This window comes from Leptonotus elevatus, chromosome 9, assembly GCF_054856555.1.
Source record: "Leptonotus elevatus isolate MCC_2025b chromosome 9, RoL_Lele_1.0, whole genome shotgun sequence".
Classification (NCBI taxonomy): Eukaryota; Metazoa; Chordata; class Actinopteri; order Syngnathiformes; family Syngnathidae; genus Leptonotus; species Leptonotus elevatus.
Window position 1 is genome coordinate 13,692,542 of NC_141247.1, and position 19,015 is coordinate 13,711,556.

Consider the following 19,015-nt stretch of genomic DNA (forward strand, 5'->3'; position numbering starts at 1 on the left):
CGAACGAGGCACCATTTCGGCCAACACCGAAACGCCCGTCTGGACCGGGTACAGGACCTGAGGGGCGTTGTCGTTCTGGTCTTGGATCACCAAGCGAACGCTCACGTTGCTGCTGAGAGGAGGGGAGCCTCCATCTTGTGCTCTGACCACCAAGTCCACTTGTTTAATTTGCTCATAATCAAATGATCGAACGGCACTAAGAACACCAGTTTCAGAATTTAAAGAAACAAAAGTAGAAACTGAACTGCCACTTATCTGAGTGTCCTCTAAAAGATAAGATATTCTCGCATTTTGATTCCAATCAGCATCTTGAGCAGTGACAGCAAATATGGAAATGCCAGGAGAATTATTCTCTGTGACATAAGCAGAATAAATGTTTTTATCAAATATGGGTGCATTATCGTTCACATCTGAAATTCTAAGACGTAATTTTGTTGAGCTAGAAAGCGGAGGTGTTCCGAGATCAGTGGCTGTTACTGTTATGTTATATTCTGAAACCGATTCTCTATCAAAATATTGATCTGAAATCAAATTGTAATAGTTAGTTAAAGATTTCTCCAATTTAAAAGGAAGTTTTCCATCAATGGAGCATTTAATTTGGCCATTTTTATCAGAATCAACATCTTTTATGTTAAGAACTGCAACTGTTATACCAGGAGGTGAATCCTCCGACAGAGGGCTTGAAAATGACATTATATTAATAACGGGAGCATTGTCATTTACGTCAATAACATCAAATACAACTTTACTGGTCCCAATTCGCCCACCTTGATCTTTTGCTTCCACCCTCACTTCATACTTTATATTATTTTCATAGTCTATTTGACCAGACACATAGATTGTACCAGTGTTTTCATCAATATTAAATATTTCTACTGCACTTCCCTTTATTTCAGACAAACTATAAGAAATGAGTCCATTTGACCCACTGTCAGCATCTGTAGCATTAACTGTTATTATACTAGTTCCTTTTATCGTGTTTTCCATAACAGACGCTTTATATGCTGACTGGTTAAACATGGGTTCGTTATCGTTTGCATCTAAAACATTTATTTCTATATTTACAGTACCAGATCTCTGTGGTGTTCCTCCATCAACTGCAATTACTTTTAATGACAAATGGGGACGTAGCTCTCTGTCTAAAGGCTTCTGGAGCACCATTTCAACATATTTACTGCCATCTGAATTTGCATGCTGATTCAGTATAAAATTGTCGTTTGGGGACAACATGTAGTTTTGCAATGTGTTTTGCCCCACATCTTGATCCTCTGCACTCTGCAAGGGAAAACGGACCCCAACTGCCGCACCTTCACTTATTTCAAACACGTTTTTTTTATTTGGAAATGTGGGAGCGTGATCATTTATATCCAGCACCTCAACAATTATCCTGTGCAACTCTATCGGTTTTTCTAAAATAATCTCAAAGCTAAAACTGCACGGCGTCACATCTCTACAAAGCTGCTCTCGGTCTATTCTGTCACTGACGACCAGGAGCCCATTGTCTGCTTTCAGCTCCGTGTACTGTATGTTTTCTCCCGTCACGATGCGCGCCCGCCCAGAAATGATTCTCTTCATATCCAAACCGAGATCTTGCGCCACGTTTCCAATTACAGAGCCTTTCTTCATTTCTTCTGGAATAGAATAACGAATCTGACCACCTACCTTGGTTATCAAACCAAGTAACATGAGCGTTCCTATTATCCGTATCCATCCATAAAACACCCTCCATTTTGGGCACGTGAAAGAGAGATATCTGTGATTATCCATGATGTCAAAAAGAAAAAAAGAAAAAAAAGAGCAACGTTATGTCCTGGTAATTTGCAAATAAACCGTTCCCTGCTCAGCTCTTTGCACGTAAATAAATGTGAGGCGGAGATCTTTGTCCGTTCACTTCCTCTCACCGTCAACAAAAGACAGAAAATCTGCTTCAGTGCCTCGTAAAGAGGGAGGACTGCATGACGACAACACATGGAAAATCATATCCAAGCCAACAGCGTCTCTTAGAGTCTAAAACGTGTAAGAACGGGAACTGCAGCAAAAAAATAAAAATAAATGGACTGCACTCAACATTGAAAGGCACAGCACATATGGAAATAGCCCTATACAGAAAATACTGTGTATTACTCAGGAAACTAATGTTTCAATAAAACAAAATGGAAATTAGTAACGCCTTTGCAAATGATGAAAAAAATAAAATAATAATCAATCACATTTGCATGTGTGTAAAATTAGTTATTCAAAGGAAGGTTACCAGAATAACTTTAAAAAAATGTGCCAGGTGCAGTGCATTATTATTATTATTATTATTATTATTATTATTATTATTAGTAGTATTATTATTATTATTATTATTATTACTATTATTACTATTATTACTATTATTACTATTATTACTATTATTATTATTATTATCATCATAACCACTACTACTAAAACAGTTGTTCATAGCCTTATTATTAATTGTGTTATTTTTTAAAGTATTTTCACAATTTTGCTGTTTATAACTCTGACACTTCTTTATTAATTTACACCGTTTATATACGTTACATATGTTATTTCTATTTTGTATTATTTACATTCTAGTCAAGTCATTTTACTGCAATCGTCATGTTCCTCAACAGATGTATAATTGTTTATTCTTATTTTTCTGCACAATTTTGACATTCAATTAAACAGTAGTCTTAAAAAGAAATCAAGCGAAAATTTTTCTTCACAAATATGTCTTCTATTTATGTGGCCCTGCTAGTCTCAACATTCTAATTAATATTGTGTTTATGGAATATAGATTAAGCAGCGAAAAAGAGCCGTTTTTATCCATTTTAAGGGGCGGCCATTTTTCCACTTGCTGTTGACTTAATATGACATCACAGTTGCTCAAGACTCAGGTAACCAATCAAAGCTCAATTTGCAAATGTCACATGGCATAACACAAAAATCGGATTGAGCCGTGATTGGTTACCTGAGTCTTGAGCAACTGTGATGTAATTTTAAGTCAACGGCAACTGACAAAATCGCCACCCACTGAGATGGATAAAAACAGGTTAATTAACTCATATTCCCAAAACGTAAAATTGTTGGGATAATGTCTGCTTTATGTTCTATAACAATATCTGACATTACCATTTCAAATTACACAGGTATATTACTTTCAAATTATAAGTGATCTTAAACACTATATTTTTTGACATAAAACACATGTCTTTCTAAGTGGTTGTGATTGAAAGGTAACGTAAAAAAACTATTGACCCCAGGGTGAGACCTGATAAAAAAACATTTTCTATGAAAACTGTTGATTTATTTAGACTAATACAATATATTGAAAGAATGGTGAAACATTGACTCACCAAGGTTGACGTCTGAAAAAATTCTCCTGACATCTGCTTGTTTACATGCGCCGGCTCAGCATCAGCTCCATCCACACTCACTAAACTTTGACTCATGGCTTGCATATTCTTCATGTCACTTTTTCTGGAGTCAGTGGTCCTGCACACCTCGTAATTGTAGACGTGCGGGAGAGTCCCAGTTCCCAAAGTATCCGAGTACCGTGGGGGGTAATACGGAATGACAGGCAGGTTGGAGTGGTACAGGACACGAGACTGTCTCCACCTGTACACTTTGACTGATATGATAAGCAGCAAGCAGGTGATGAAGAGGAAGGAGACCACAGCCAGCGCCAAGACTAAGTAAAAAGTCAGCTTGTCATTGTACTCCTTGTCGTGCATGCTAAAGTCAGTGAACTCTGACAGCACTTGAGGGAAGCTGTCCGCCACCGCCACGTTAACAATGACTGTAGCTGAACGAGAGGGCTGCCCGTTGTCCTCCACTACAACAGTCAGTCTTTGTTTGACAGCATCTTTATCAGTCACTTGGCGGACAGTTCTTATTTCTCCATTGTGGAGGCCCACTTCAAACAGCGCCCTGTCTGTGGCTTTGTGCACTTTATAGGAGAGCCAGGCGTTCTGCCCACAGTCCACATCCACGGCCACCACTTTAGTCACCAGATAGCCCACGTCTGCCGAACGAGGCACCATTTCGGCCAACACCGAAACGCCCGTCTGGACCGGGTACAGGACCTGAGGGGCGTTGTCGTTCTGGTCTTGGATCACCAAGCGAACGCTCACGTTGCTGCTGAGAGGAGGGGAGCCTCCATCTTGTGCCCTGACCACCAAGTCTACTTGTTTAATTTGCTCATAATCAAATGATCGAACTGCACTGAGAACACCAGTTTCAGAATTTAAAGTAACAAAAGTAGAAACTGAACTGCCACTTATCTGAGTGTCCTCTAAAATATAAGATATTCTCCCATTTTGATTCCAATCAGCATCTCGAGCAGTGACAGCAAATATGGAAATGCCAGGAGAATTATTCTCTGCGACATATGCGTAATAAATGTTTTTATCAAATAATGGTGCGTTGTCATTCACGTCTGAGATTCTAAGATGCAACTTTGTTGTACTAGAAAGAGGAGGTGTTCCAAGATCGGTGGCTGTAATTGTTATGTTATATTCAGAGACATATTCTCTATCAAAATATTGGTCTGAAATCAAATTGTAATAGTTTGTTAAAGAAGTCTCCAATTTAAAAGGAAGTTTTCCATCTATGGAACATTTTATTTCTCCATTTCTGTCAGAATCAACATCCTTTATATTCAAGACTGCAATTGTTGTACCAGGAGCTGAATCCTCTGGCAGAGGGCTTGAAAATGACATCAAATTAATAACTGGAGCATTGTCATTCATGTCAATAACATCAAATATCACTTTACTGGTCCCAGTCAGACCACTATGATCTTTAGCTTCCACCCTCACTTCATACTTCTTATTCTTTTCAAAGTCTATTTGACTAGACACATAAATTGTACCAGTTTTTTCATCAATATTAAATATATATATTGCACTTCCCTTCATTTCAGACAAACTATAAGAAATTAGTCCATTTGACCCACTGTCAGCGTCTGTAGCATTAACCGTTATTATACTAGTTCCTTTTTTTGTGTTTTCCATAACAGATGCTTTATATACTGACTGGTTAAATATGGGTTCGTTGTCGTTTGCATCTAAAACATTTATTTCTATATTTACAGTACCAGATCTCTGTGGTGTTCCTCCATCAACTGCAATTAATTTCAATGACAAATGGGGACGTAGCTCTCTGTCTAAAGGCTTCTGGAGCACCATTTCAACATATTTACTGCCATCTGGATTTGCATGCTGATTCAGTATAAAATTGTCGTTTGGTGACAAAATATAGTTTTGCAATGTGTTTTGCCCCACATCTTGATCCTCTGCACTCTGCAGAGGAAAACGCACCCCAACTGCCACACCTTCACTTATTTCAAACACTTTTTCTTTATCTGGAAATGTGGGAGCGTGATCATTTATATCCAGAACCTCAACAACTATCCTGTGCAGCTCTATCGGGTTTTCTAAAATAATCTCAAAACTGAAGCTACATGGCATCACATCTCTACAAAGCTGCTCTCGGTCTATTCTGTCACTGACGACCAGGAGCCCATTGTCTGCTTTCAGCTCCGTGTACTGTATGATTTCTCCCGTCACGGTGCGCGCCCGCCCAGAAATGATTCTCTTCATATCCAAACCGAGATCTTGCGCCACGTTTCCAATTACAGAGCCTTTCTTCATTTCTTCTGGAATAGAATAACGAATCTGACCACCTACCTTGGTTATCAAACCAAGTAACATGAGCGTTCCTATTATCCGTATCCATCCATAAAACACCCTCCATTTTGGGCACGTGAAAGAGAGATATCTGTGATTATCCATGATGTCAAAAAGAAAAAAGAAAAAAGAAAAAAAAGAGCAACGTTATGTCCTGGTAATTTGCAAATAATCCGTTCCCTGCTCAGCTCTTTACACGTAAATAAATGTGAGGCGGAGATCGTTGTCCGTTCACTTCCTCTCACGTCAACAAAAGACAGAAAATCTGCTTCATTGCCTCGGAAAGAGGGAGGACTGCATGACGACAATACATGGAAAATCATATCCAAGCCAACAGCGTCTCTTAGAGTCTGAAACGTGTAAGAACGGGAACTGCAGCAAAAAAATAAAAATAAATGGACTGCACTCAACATTGAAAGGCACAGCACATATGGAAATAGCCCTATACAGAAAATACTGCGCATTACTCAGGAAACTAATGTTTCAATAAAACAAAATGGAAATTAGTAACGCCTTTGCAAATGATGAAAAAAATAAAATAATAATCAATCACATTTGCATGTGTGTGAAATTAGTTATTCAAAGGAAGGTTACCAGAATAACTTTAAAAAAATGTGCCAGGTGCAGTGCATTATTATTATTATTAATTATTATTATTATTATTATTATTATTATTATTATTATTATTATTATTATTATTATCATCACCACTACTACTAAAATAGTTGTTCATAGCCTTATTATTAATTGTATTTTCACAATTTTGCTGTTTATTATTATGAATTCAAATCAATACATTTGTCAACAATTACATTTGACCAACACTCATTTTGAGACTTTTTCAAGTATTGCAACAATGCTGCATTGGTATAGTGGAGCGTTTGTCTCAGCGTTTGAGTTAAGTCATGCGAAAACCTTTCCAACACCATGGACAGCGACATTGCAGCTCATAGATTGCAATATCACGGAAACACAAATAGGCTATCTATTTTTGTCAACTGTTTAAAAATGTCGAAACTGCATATCATCATTACCTGTTAAAATATTGACATATTTTTCGTTTTTACAATTACGTAAAATGTCCTTGGAAGGAATGAGGCTGGTTTGCGCGCTGGTTGTTGTCGGACGATGACATTCTTTCTTTCTTTCTTTCTTTCTTTCTTTCTTTCTTTCTTTCTTTCTCCCATATTCACTGTTGTTCACTTTTATTTTGAAAATATCTCCATTTTAAAAGACAAGCATGGTCAACATGCAGTGCTCCTGTAACTTCCTTCTATTGTTATTTGACGGACACAATGTTCTAAATGTTCATTGTAGTGAGGAGGTGATTAAAAGAAAAAAAGTTGTGTTAAATGTACTCAACTCTGACACTTTTTTATTCATTTACACCGTCTATATACGTTATATATGCTATTTCTATTTTAGATTATTTACATTCTAGTCAAGTCATTTTACGGCAATCGTCATGTTCCTCAACAGATGTATAATTGTTTATTCTTATTTTTCTGCACAATTTTGACATTCAATTCAACAGCAGTCTTAAAGGGAAATCAAGCGAAATGTTTTCTTCACAAATATGTGTTCTACTTATGTGGCCCTGCTAGTCTCAACATTCTGATTAATATTGTGTTTATGGAATATAGATTAAGCAGCGAAAAAGAGCCGTTTTTATCCATCTTAAGGGGCGGCCATTTTTCCACTTGCTGTTGACTTAATATGACATCACAGTTGCTCAAGACTCAGGTAACCAATCACAGCTCAATTTGCGAATGTCACATGGCATAACACAAAAATCGGATTGAGCCGTGATTGGTTACCTGAGTCTTGAGCAACTGTGATGTCATTTTAAGTCAACAGCAACTGACGAAATCGCCACCCACTGAGATGGATAAAAACAGGTTAATTAACTCATATTCCCAAAACGTAAAATTGTTGGGATAATGTCTGCTTTATGTTCTATAACAAGATCCAACATTACCATTTCAAATTACACAGGTATATTACTTTCAAATTATAAGTAACCTTAAACACTGTTTTTTTTTTAATAAAACACGATTTCTAAGTGGTTGTGATTGAAAGGTAACGTAAAAAAAACTATTGACCCCAGGTTGAGACCTGATGAAAAACCTTTTTCGATGTTAACTGTTGATTTATTTAGTCAAATACAATATATTGAAAGAATGGTGAAACATTGACTCACCAAGGTTGATGTCTGAAAAAATGCTCCTGACATCTGCTTGTTTACATGCGCCGGCTCAGCATCAGCTCCATCCACACTCACTAAACTTTGACTCATGGCTTGCATATTCTTCATGTCACTTTTTCTGGAGTCAGTGGTCCTGCACACCTCGTAATTGTAGACGTGCGGGAGAGTCCCAGTTCCCAAAGTATCCGAGTACCGTGGGGGGTAATACGGAATGACAGGCAGGTTGGAGTGGTACAGGACGCGAGACTGTCTCCACCTGTACACTTTGACTGATATGATAAGCAGCAAGCAGGTGATGAAGAGGAAGGAGACCACAGCCAGCGCCAAGACTAAGTAAAAAGTCAGCTTGTCATTGTACTCCTTGTCGTGCATGCTAAAGTCAGTGAACTCTGACAGCACTTGAGGGAAGCTGTCCGCCACCGCCACGTTAACAATGACTGTAGCTGAACGAGAGGGCTGCCCGTTGTCCTCCACTACAACAGTCAGTCTTTGTTTGACAGCATCTTTATCATTCACCTGCCGGACAGTTCTTATTTCTCCATTGTGGAGGCCCACTTCAAACAGCGCCCTGTCTGTGGCTTTGTGCACTTTATAGGAGAGCCAGGCGTTCTGCCCACAGTCCACATCCACGGCCACCACTTTAGTCACCAGATAGCCCACGTCTGCCGAACGAGGCACCATTTCGGCCAACACCGAAACGCCCGTCTGGACCGGGTACAGGACCTGAGGGGCGTTGTCGTTCTGGTCTTGGATCACCAAGCAAACGCTCACGTTGCTGCTGAGAGGAGGGGAGCCTCCATCTTGTGCTCTGACCACCAAGTCCACTTGTTTAATTTGCTCATAATCAAATGATCGAACGGCACTAAGAACACCAGTTTCAGAATTTAAAGAAACAAAAGTAGAAACTGGACTGCCACTTATCTGAGTGTCCTCTAAAAGATAAGATATTCTAGCATTTTGATTCCAATCAGCATCTCGAGCAGTAACAGTAAATATGGAAACGCCAGGAGAATTATTTTCTGCGACATAAGCGTAATAAATGTTTTTATCAAATATTGGTGCATTATCATTCACATCTGAGATTCTAAGATGCAGCTTTGTTGTACTAGAAAGCGGAGGCGTTCCAAGATCAGTGGCGGTAATTGTAATGTTATATTCAGAGACAGATTCTCGATCAAAATAGTGATCTGAAATTAAATTGTAATAATTTGTAAGAGATGGCTCAATTTTAAAAGGAAACTTGCCATCCATGGAACATTTAATTTGTCCATTTCTATCTGAATCTGCATCTTTTATGTTGAGAACTGCAACTGTTGTACCAGGAGGTGAATCCTCAGAGAGAGGACTTGAAAATGATTTTATATTAATAACTGGAGTATTGTCATTCATGTCAATGACATCAAATATAACTTTACTTGTCCCAATTAACCCACCGTGATCCTTTGCTTCCACTCTCACTTCATACTTTTTGTTCTTTTCATAGTCTATTTCACCAGACACATAAATTGTACCAGTGTTTTCGTCAATATGGAATATATTTGCGGCACTTCCTTTCATTCTGGACAAATTGTATGTGATGAGTCCATTTGAACCACTGTCAGCATCGGTAGCATTTACCGTAATTATACGCGTTCCTTTTACTGTGTTTTCCATAACAGAGGCTTTGTACTCTGATTGATTAAATATTGGCCGGTTGTCATTTGCATCTAACACATTTATTTCTATGTTTATGGTTCCAGATCTCTGCGGTGTTCCACCATCAACTGCAATTAATTTTAATGACAAATCAGGGTGTCGCTCTCTGTCTAAAGACTTCTTAAGCACCATTTCAACATATTTGCTGCCATCTGGATTTGCATGCTGATTCAGTACAAAATTGTCGTTTGGTGACAAAATATAATTTTGCAACGCATTTTGCCCCACATCTTGATCTTCTGCACTCGGTAGAGGATATGGCACTCCAACTACAGTAGATTCACTAATTTCAAATTTAAAAGCCTTATCTTTATTTAGAAAAACGGGACTATGATCATTTATATCCAAAACCTCAACAATTATTCTGTGCAACTCGATTGGGGTTTCTAAAATAATCTCAAAACTGAAACTGCACGGCGTCTCATCTCCACAAAGCTGCTCTCGGTCTATTCTGTCATTGACGAGCAGGAGCCCTTTGTCTGTTTTCAGCTCCGTGTACTGGATGTTATCTTCCGTCAAAATGCGTGCCCGCCCTGAAATGAGTCTTTTCATGTCCAAACCGAGATCTTGCGCCACATTTCCAATCACGGAGCCTTTCTTCATCTCTTCCGGAATAGAATAACGAATCTGACCACCTACCGCAACCAAACGAAGCAGCAACATGAGCGTTCCTATTTGCTGTCGCAATCCATATAATCGACATTTTGCGCATGAAAACTGGAGAGGTCCGCTGTTATCCATGGCTCGCCAAAAAAAGAGCAATTATTCGTTTGGGTAAATAATCCGTTAACTGGTCACCAATTCGACGTTTACAAGCAAGAAAAATAAATACAATACAAATCTGCAGCGCACAGCGTTGTTCTTTCTCTCCCACTCACTGCCAACAAAAGACAAAAAAATCTCCTCCAGTATCTCGTCACCAGTCGAGAGGACTGCATGACGACAATACACGGAAAATCATATCCAAGCCAACAGCGTCTCTTAGAGTCTAAAATGTGTAAGAGCGGGCTCTGCACAGCAGACAAACTGACACAAATTGTGTAAAGATGCAAGCGAATAGGTAATCCTTCAACTTGATGAAAATATGAACAGAAAATAACGTGTAATTCTAAGGAAATAATATAAATTGACTTTAATAAAATACAGTCGACATTAAATAACCCTTTACAAACAACAGAACAAACTACACTTAATCGTTTATTCATTAAGATTGAACAAAATTATGATTTTTTAAAGATGCATTTGGTGAACTATATTATTATTTTTTTTATTATTATTATTATTAGGTCAATAATATTGCTATAATCATTCATTCAAATCATTAGATAACAATCTTAAATTTCATGAGTTATAATAATTCATATAGCCTAAATATTAAGCATATATTTAACAACATTTTTGATGATTTTTTAAAGGAGTCCTGTAAGAATGTAGCACTGCAATGTCAGTCTGGGCTCTCATCTTGGACTTGGAAGTGTGGACTTGTTGGAGAGAAAAAATGTCCGTCAAGACTTGGGCTCCATGGACAGCGACATTGCAGCTCAAAACCTTTGTTTTGCCAAATATTTAACAAGATGAAAGCGATGCAGATTATAAATGAATTCTCCTCCAGAAAGCTATTATATTCTAGTTTTTTTTTTTTAAAATAAACAATTACACCTACATTATTTGACCTTTTTAAGAACTCTTATCCTAAATTATGGATTCCAAACCAATGATACATTTAAAACTTATCTATATTTATTGTTTGGGCCAATATTTAGATTTTTTGTTTTTATAAAGAAAAACACTCATCACATGCCACTTTCAGCGCCTGTTGAAAGTAAAGGTAACTATAACACATCATTTCAATGTTTATTGTTGTACGTTGAAGATTAAAAGAGACAGAACCCTGTTCAAAATGCATCTTACTGAAATGTGACACTTTTTTTTTTAATTCACACCGTAATTTTATACATATAGCCTACAAAATGTTTTTGCAATTGTCATTTTCCTCCTGAAAGTCAAATTTTGTGGTCTTGCTAATATTGTGCAATTTTGATATTAATTAAAGTTTGTCATTATTTTTTAAGTGCACACTAACCGTATATTCTTGACTATTTAATAAACCTTTTTAGTTTTACTCCGAGTGTGTTGTGATGCATGGGACTAAATGAAAATGTGAAACATTTGGATACCAGACCCAACAATGAGAACCGCTTGGGAATTGTGATCATATCGACTCTATAGGGAAATAATTGTGAAATATTGACTCACCAAGGTTGACATCTGAGAAAACTCTCCTGACATCTGCTTGTTTACATGCACCGGCTCAGCATCAGCTCCATCCACACTCACTAAGCTTTGACTCATGGCTTGCATATTCTTCATGTCACTTTTTCTGGAGTCAGTGGTCCTGCACACCTCATAATTGTAGACGTGCGGGAGGGTCCCAGTCCCCAAAGTATCCGAGTACCGCGGCGGATAATACGGAATGACAGGCAGGTTGGAGTGGTACAGGACACGAGACTGTCTCCACCTGTACACTTTGACTGATATGATAAGCAGCAAGCAGGTGATGAAGAGGAAGGAGACCACAGCCAGCGCCAAGACTAAGTAAAAAGTCAGCTTGTCATTGTACTCCTTGTCGTGCATGCTAAAGTCAGTGAACTCTGACAGCACTTGAGGGAAGCTGTCCGCCACCGCCACGTTAACAATGACTGTAGCTGAACGAGAGGGCTGCCCGTTGTCCTCCACTACAACAGTCAGTCTTTGTTTGACAGCATCTTTATCATTCACCTGCCGGACAGTTCTTATTTCTCCATTGTGGAGGCCCACTTCAAACAGCGCCCTGTCTGTGGCTTTGTGCACTTTATAGGAGAGCCAGGCGTTCTGCCCACAGTCCACATCCACGGCCACCACTTTAGTCACCAGATAGCCCACGTCTGCCGAACGAGGCACCATTTCGGCCAACACCGAGCCGCCCGTCTGGACCGGGTACAGGACCTGAGGGGCGTTGTCGTTCTGGTCCTGGATCACCAAGCGAACGCTCACGTTGCTGCTTAGAGGAGGGGAGCCTCCATCTTGTGCCCTGACCACCAACTCTACTTGTTTAATTTGCTCATAATCAAAAGATCGAACTGCACTGAGAACACCGGTTTCAGAATTTAAAATAACAAAAGTAGAAACTGGACTGCCACTTATCTGAGTGTCCTCTAAAATATAAGATATTCTAGCATTTTGATTCCAATCAGCATCTCGAGCAGTAACAGTAAATATGGAAACGCCAGGAGAATTATTTTCTGCGACATAAGCAGAATAAATACTTTTGTCAAATAATGGCGCGTTGTCATTCACGTCTAAGATTCTAAGATGTAATTTTGTTGAGCTAGAAAGTGGAGGCGTTCCGAGATCGGTTGCTGTAATTGTTATGTTATATTCTGAAACAGATTCTCTATCCAAATATTGGTCTGAAATCAGATTGTAATAATTTGTTAAAGGAGTCTCCAGTTTAAAAGGAAGTTTCCCATCAATTGAACATTTAATTTGTCCATTTTTGTCAGAATCAACATCGTTTATGCTCAGAATGGCAATTGTTGTACCAGGAGGTGAATCCTCAGACAGAGGACTTGAAAATGACATTATATTAATAACTGGAGCATTGTCATTTATGTCAATAACGTCAAATATCACTTTACTGGTCCCAGTCAGACCGCCTTGATCCTTTGCTTCCACCCTCACTTCATATTTTCTATCCCTTTCATAGTCGATTTGACCAGACACATAAATTGTGCCAGTGTTTTCGTCAATATCAAATGTATCTGTTGCACTTCCTCTCATTTTAGACAAACTATATTTAATGAGTCCACTTGAACCACTGTCAGCATCTGTAGCATTTACCGTAATAATACTAGTTCCTTTTATTGCATTTTCAATTACAGAGGCTTTATAGGCCGTTTGGTTAAATACGGGCTGGTTGTCATTTACATCTAACACATTTATTTCTATATGTACAGTACCAGATCGCTGCGGTGTTCCACCATCAACTGCAATTAATTTTAATGACAAATGGGGACGTCGCTCTCTGTCTAAAGGCTTCTGGAGCACCATTTCCACATATTTACTGCCATCTGGATTTGCATGCTGATTTAATATAAAATTGTCGTTTGGGGACAAAATATAATTTTGCAACCCATTTTGCCCCACATCTTGATCCTCTGCACTCGGCAGTGGAAACTGCACTCCTACTGCAGCAGATTCACTTATTTCAAATATGAGAGCCTTGTTTTTATTTGCAAAGACGGGAGCATGATCATTTACATCTAAAACCTCAACCATGACTCTGTGCAGTTCTAACGGGTTTTCTAAAATAATCTCAAAACTGAAGCTACATGGAGTCACATCTCTACAAAGCTGCTCTCGGTCTATTCTGTCGTTGACGAGCAGGAGCCCTTTGTCTGTTTTCAGCTCCGTGTACTGGATGTTTCCTCCCGTCACGATGCGGGCGCGTCCAGCACTGAGTCTCTTCATGTCCAAACTAAGACCTTGCGCCACATTTCCAATCACGGATCCTTTTTTCATCTCCTCGGGAATAGAATAACGAATTTGACCACCTACCGTGGTGAGCAAATGAAGCAGCAACATGAGCGTTCCTATTTGCCGTCGCCATCCATAAAATAACCTCCATTTTGCGAATGAGAAAGGGAGCGGTCCGATATTATCCATGATGACATAAAAAAGAAAAGAAAATTGTTTTATGTTTTGCTTAAATAATCTGTCTCCTGCTCGCAAAATCGACGTTGACGTGCAAATAGTCTGCAGCGCGCATGCACTGTTGTTCTTTCACTTGCCCTCTCCGCCAACAAAAGACACAAAATCTCCTCCAGTATAGCGTATCTCGTCACTAGTCGAGAGGACTGCATGACGACAACACATGGAAAGTCATATCCAAGCCAACAGCGTCTCTTAGAGTCTAAAACGTGTAAGAACGGCCTCTGCATAGCAGACAAACTGACACAAATTCTGTAACGATGCAAGCGAAACCTTCCACTTGATGACAATATGAACAGAAAATATTGTGTAATTGTAAGGAAATAATACTAAATTTACTTGAATAAAATACACTCGACATAAAGTAACCCTTTACAAAAAATGGATCACAACAGCACAGCAGAACAAACTACAATCGCTTTACTCATTAATATTGTACAGAATTATGATCTTATTTTAAGATGCAACTGGTGAAGTGATTATATAATTTCTGATGGAATTTTTAAAAGAGTATGGGCTGTCATCTCATCAACGTATGAATACAGGTCCGTCGAGACTTGGGCACCATGGGCAGCAACATTGCAGCTCAAAACCTTTATTTGTGTCGAATATTTAACAGATGAAAGCTATGCAGATTATAAATGCTAACATATTATAGATTGTTTTTAAATAAGAAAAATACACCTGCATTATTTGAACCTTTATGAATTATTATCCTAAATTATGGATTCCAAACTGTGGGCATCGGATGACAAAATAATATGTTATAAATATATGTATATGTCTAAAAATACACATGGGCTATATTTATTGTTGGGACTTTTAATTTATTATTATATTTTTTTAAAGAAAAGCACTAATCACGTGCATTGAACTTTAACCTTCTGTGAATATAAAGGTAAATATGACACATAATTCTAATGTTTATTGTTGTACATTAAAGATAAAAGAGACAGAAGCCTGTTCAAAATGCATCTTACTGAAATCTGACACTTTCTTAATTTACATAGCAATTATACAAAATATTTTTGCAAATGTAATTTTCCTCCTGAGAGTCTATTTTTGTGGTCTTGCTAATTTTGTGCAATTTTGATATTATTTAAGGTAAGTCACTATTTTTTCAAAGTGGGCTACACCATATTCTTGACAATTTTTTCCTAAATAAAAGTGTTTATATAGTTCAACAAGTCCTCCAACAATAACGACCATATTTGTATGACTGTCTCGTTTATAATAATGGATCAGATTTATATAGCGCTTTTCTAGACACTCAAAGACGCTTTACAGTGGAATGGATACATTATTCATGCACTCACAAATTGACACTGTGGTGGCAGTAAAAAACTTAAGTAGCCACAGCTGCCCTGGGACAGGCTGACAGAAGCTTGGCTGCCAGTGTGCGCCTACAGCCCCTCCGACCACCACCAAACATTTGTATCTTCTATACACCAGTGTGAGTAGCACTGGAGGCAATGTGTGTGAAGTGCCTTGCCCAAGGACACAACACACGACTTGTGGAGAGCGGGGATCAAACAGCCAACCTTCTACTTACTGAACGACCGTCTGTACACCCTGAGCCACGGCCGCCACTTGGAATTTTACGAGTTTTACTCAGTGTGTTGGGACTAAATTATGATGTGAAATTTGGATCCCACGGGGGAGACCCAACAATGAGAACCCCTTGGCAATTGTGAGCATGTCGACTCTAATACATAGGGAAATAATCGTGAAATATTGACTCACCAAGGTTGACATCTGAGAAAACTCTCCTGACATCTGCTTGTTGTCATGCGGCATGTCAGCATCAGCTCCATCCACACTCACTAAACTTTGACTCATGGCTTGCATATTCTTCATGTCACTTTTTCTGGAGTCAGTGGTTCTGCACACCTCGTAATTGTACACGTGCGGAAGGGTCCCAGTTCCCAAAGTATCCGAGTACCGTGGCGGATAATACGGAATGACAGGCAGGTTGGAGTGGTACAGGACGCGAGACTGTCTCCACCTGTACACTTTGACTGATATGATAAGCAGCAAGCAGGTGATGAAGAGGAAGGAGACCACAGCCAGCGCCAGGACTAAGTAAAAAGTCAGCTTGTCATTGTACTCCTTGTCGTGCATGCTAAAGTCAGTGAACTCTGACAGCACTTGAGGGAAGCTGTCCGCCACCGCCACGTTAACAATGACTGTAGCTGAACGAGAGGGCTGCCCGTTGTCCTCCACTACAACAGTCAGTCTTTGTTTGACAGCGTCTTTATCATTCACCTGCCGGACAGTTCTTATTTCTCCATTGTGGAGGCCCACTTCAAACAGCGCCCTGTCTGTGGCCTTGTGCACTTTATAGGAGAGCCAGGCGTTCTGCCCACAGTCCACATCCACGGCCACCACTTTAGTCACCAGATAGCCCACATCTGCCGAACGAGGCACCATTTCGGCCAGCACCGAGCCGCCCGTCTGGACCGGGTACAGGACCTGAGGGGCGTTGTCATTCTGGTCCTGGATCACCATGCGAACACTCACGTTGCTGCTGAGGGGAGGGGAACCTCCATCTTGCGCTCTGACGCGGAAGTGGAACTCTTTCAGTTGCTCATAGTCAAACGAACGAATTGCATGGATGATTCCATTTTCAGCACTAACAGACACATAAGAGGAGACTGGCACTCCATTAACAGAGGAGTCCTCCAGGATGTAAGAAAGACGAGCATTCTGGTTCCAGTCAGCATCACTGGCTTTTACAGTGAATACAGAGAGACCTGGCGTGTTGTTTTCAACAATGTAGGCCTCATATGAGCTTTTCTCAAAGACAGGCGTGTTGTCATTCTCATCTGAAATGAGTAAGGTGAGAGTGATGCTGCTGGAGAGGGAGGGCACGCCCTCATCAGAACACGTCACTGTGATATTATATTCGCGTGACCTCTCTCTGTCTAATTCACTGTCTGTCACTAAAGTATAAAAGTTATTTGTTGAGGTTTTTAATGTAAATGGTATGTTTTCGTTTATGAAACACACAACATTTCCATTGTCTCCAGAGTCTTTATCTTCTATATTTATCATGGTAACAACTGTATTGAGCTCTGCATTTTCGGAAATAATATTTGACTTTGACATTATGCTGATTTTTGGCTCATTGTCATTAACGTCTTGCACTTCAACAATTATTTTGCACGAATCCGTGAGGCCTCCTTCATCACTTGCGAGTATATTTATCTGATAGTTTCGAGAATGCTCAAAATCAATAATTCCAATTAACGTCACTTCACCTGTTTCCTTGTTTATTTGAAACATTTTTGTAATATCATGTGACGCATCGCTTACAAAATAGGACGTTTTGGCGTTGGAGCCCTGATCTGCATCAGAGGCAGAAACAGTAGCCACAATTGTCCCTACAGGTGAATTCTCAGTAACAATAGCTTTGTATGTGTTCTGTGTAAAAACGGGGGCATTATCATTAGCGTCTAACACTGTAATAAGAATCAACATCGTTCCTGACATCCGCGGCTCTCCTCCATCTACAGCCGTTAACACGAGTGCAATCTGCTCCTCTTTCTCTCTGTCTATAGGCTTCCGTAAAATCATTTCCACATTTTTATTTCCATCCGCGTTATTTTGCATGTTAAGAGCAAAATGATCCGATGGTTTTAATTCGTAATTATTAACACCATTAATGCCGACATCAAGATCTACAGCCCTCTCTAAAACAAATTTTGCTCCGATAGTCACTGACTCGCTTATTTTGAACGACATTTCACCCCTGTTGAAGGTTGGCGCATTGTCATTAATGTCAGTAATTTGAACAGTAATGCTGTAAAATTGCATGGGGTTCTCTAAAATAATTTGAAAATGTAACGCACAAGGCGTCGTCTGCCTGCACAGCGCCTCTCTGTCGATCCTTTCTTTCAAAAGGATGACTCCTCTTTCTCTATTCAACTCCACGTAATTGTCGCCATCTCGGTTAAAAATGCGCGCTTTGCCCAACAGCATACGTTTGGTCTGCAAACCTAAATCATGAGCTATGTTTCCAACGAGAGATCCTTTGGGCATCTCCTCCGGGATAGAGTAACTGACTTGCCCGAACACTGAACCGACGGAGAGAGAGAAAATAAAGACCAGCACTTGCCTTGCCATTGTTCTATATTCGACTATTTCCCTGCAAAATTCAGTCTTTTTCATCCCATCAAATTAATTCGTGTTCGATGGCGATCAAAAATCCCACTGCTTTAGATCCAAATAGGAAAAGGGTAAATCCTGACGGTTTAATTGCTCTTTTTCAAGAGCATGATGGCCCCGATGCTCGTCTTCTAATGTTCCCAGAGATATGGGAGGCTGCAGCATTAATCGTCTTGCAGCCAGCCTGTCAACCTGCGACGCTTTGTGGTCTACAGCGACCCTAAGAGTCTACTCAGACAAACTGCAGCTCATCAGCATGTATTTATGAAACAGTACAAGAAAGGAACAAAAAAGATTGCTCTGTAAGAGTTTGACAATGGATGCAATTTAGATTAAAATAATGCTATTAAATATTTGATATATATAGGACTGTAAAAAAAAAAAAAAGTCAGCAACGTTATATCTCCACCCAGCGACACTCTTACACAAAGGTAATATCCACAAACACTCTGTCACATGAAGACACATATTCTATAAATGCAGGTGGGCGAAATTGGCACTATATTATCTGCTTGACATT

The 19,015-nt window shown here is 39.3% G+C and overlaps 1 protein-coding gene and 1 pseudogene across 37 annotated transcripts in view; both read right to left on the reverse strand.

Annotated features, from left to right (window-relative positions):
• Window positions 1-19,015, reverse strand: part of LOC147168452 (protocadherin gamma-A11-like) — a 284,949-nt gene that overhangs the window by 114,306 nt on the left and 151,628 nt on the right. For 2 of the 36 annotated variants that reach the window (XM_086084330.1, XM_086084307.1), the window contains exon 1: window positions 16,072-18,643. The exons of the other annotated variants lie outside the window; for them this stretch is intronic. In XM_086084330.1, coding sequence (XP_085940456.1) covers window positions 16,072-18,498 — 2,427 coding nt within the window. In that variant the 5' untranslated portion in view covers window positions 18,499-18,643. Of the gene's footprint in view, window positions 1-16,071; window positions 18,644-19,015 lie in introns of those variants that run through there. 36 annotated transcript variants of the gene reach the window in all.
• LOC147168456 (protocadherin gamma-A11-like) overlaps window positions 1-19,015 on the reverse strand; it is a 164,900-nt pseudogene that overhangs the window by 63,807 nt on the left and 82,078 nt on the right. The gene's annotated exons all lie outside the window — the stretch shown is intronic.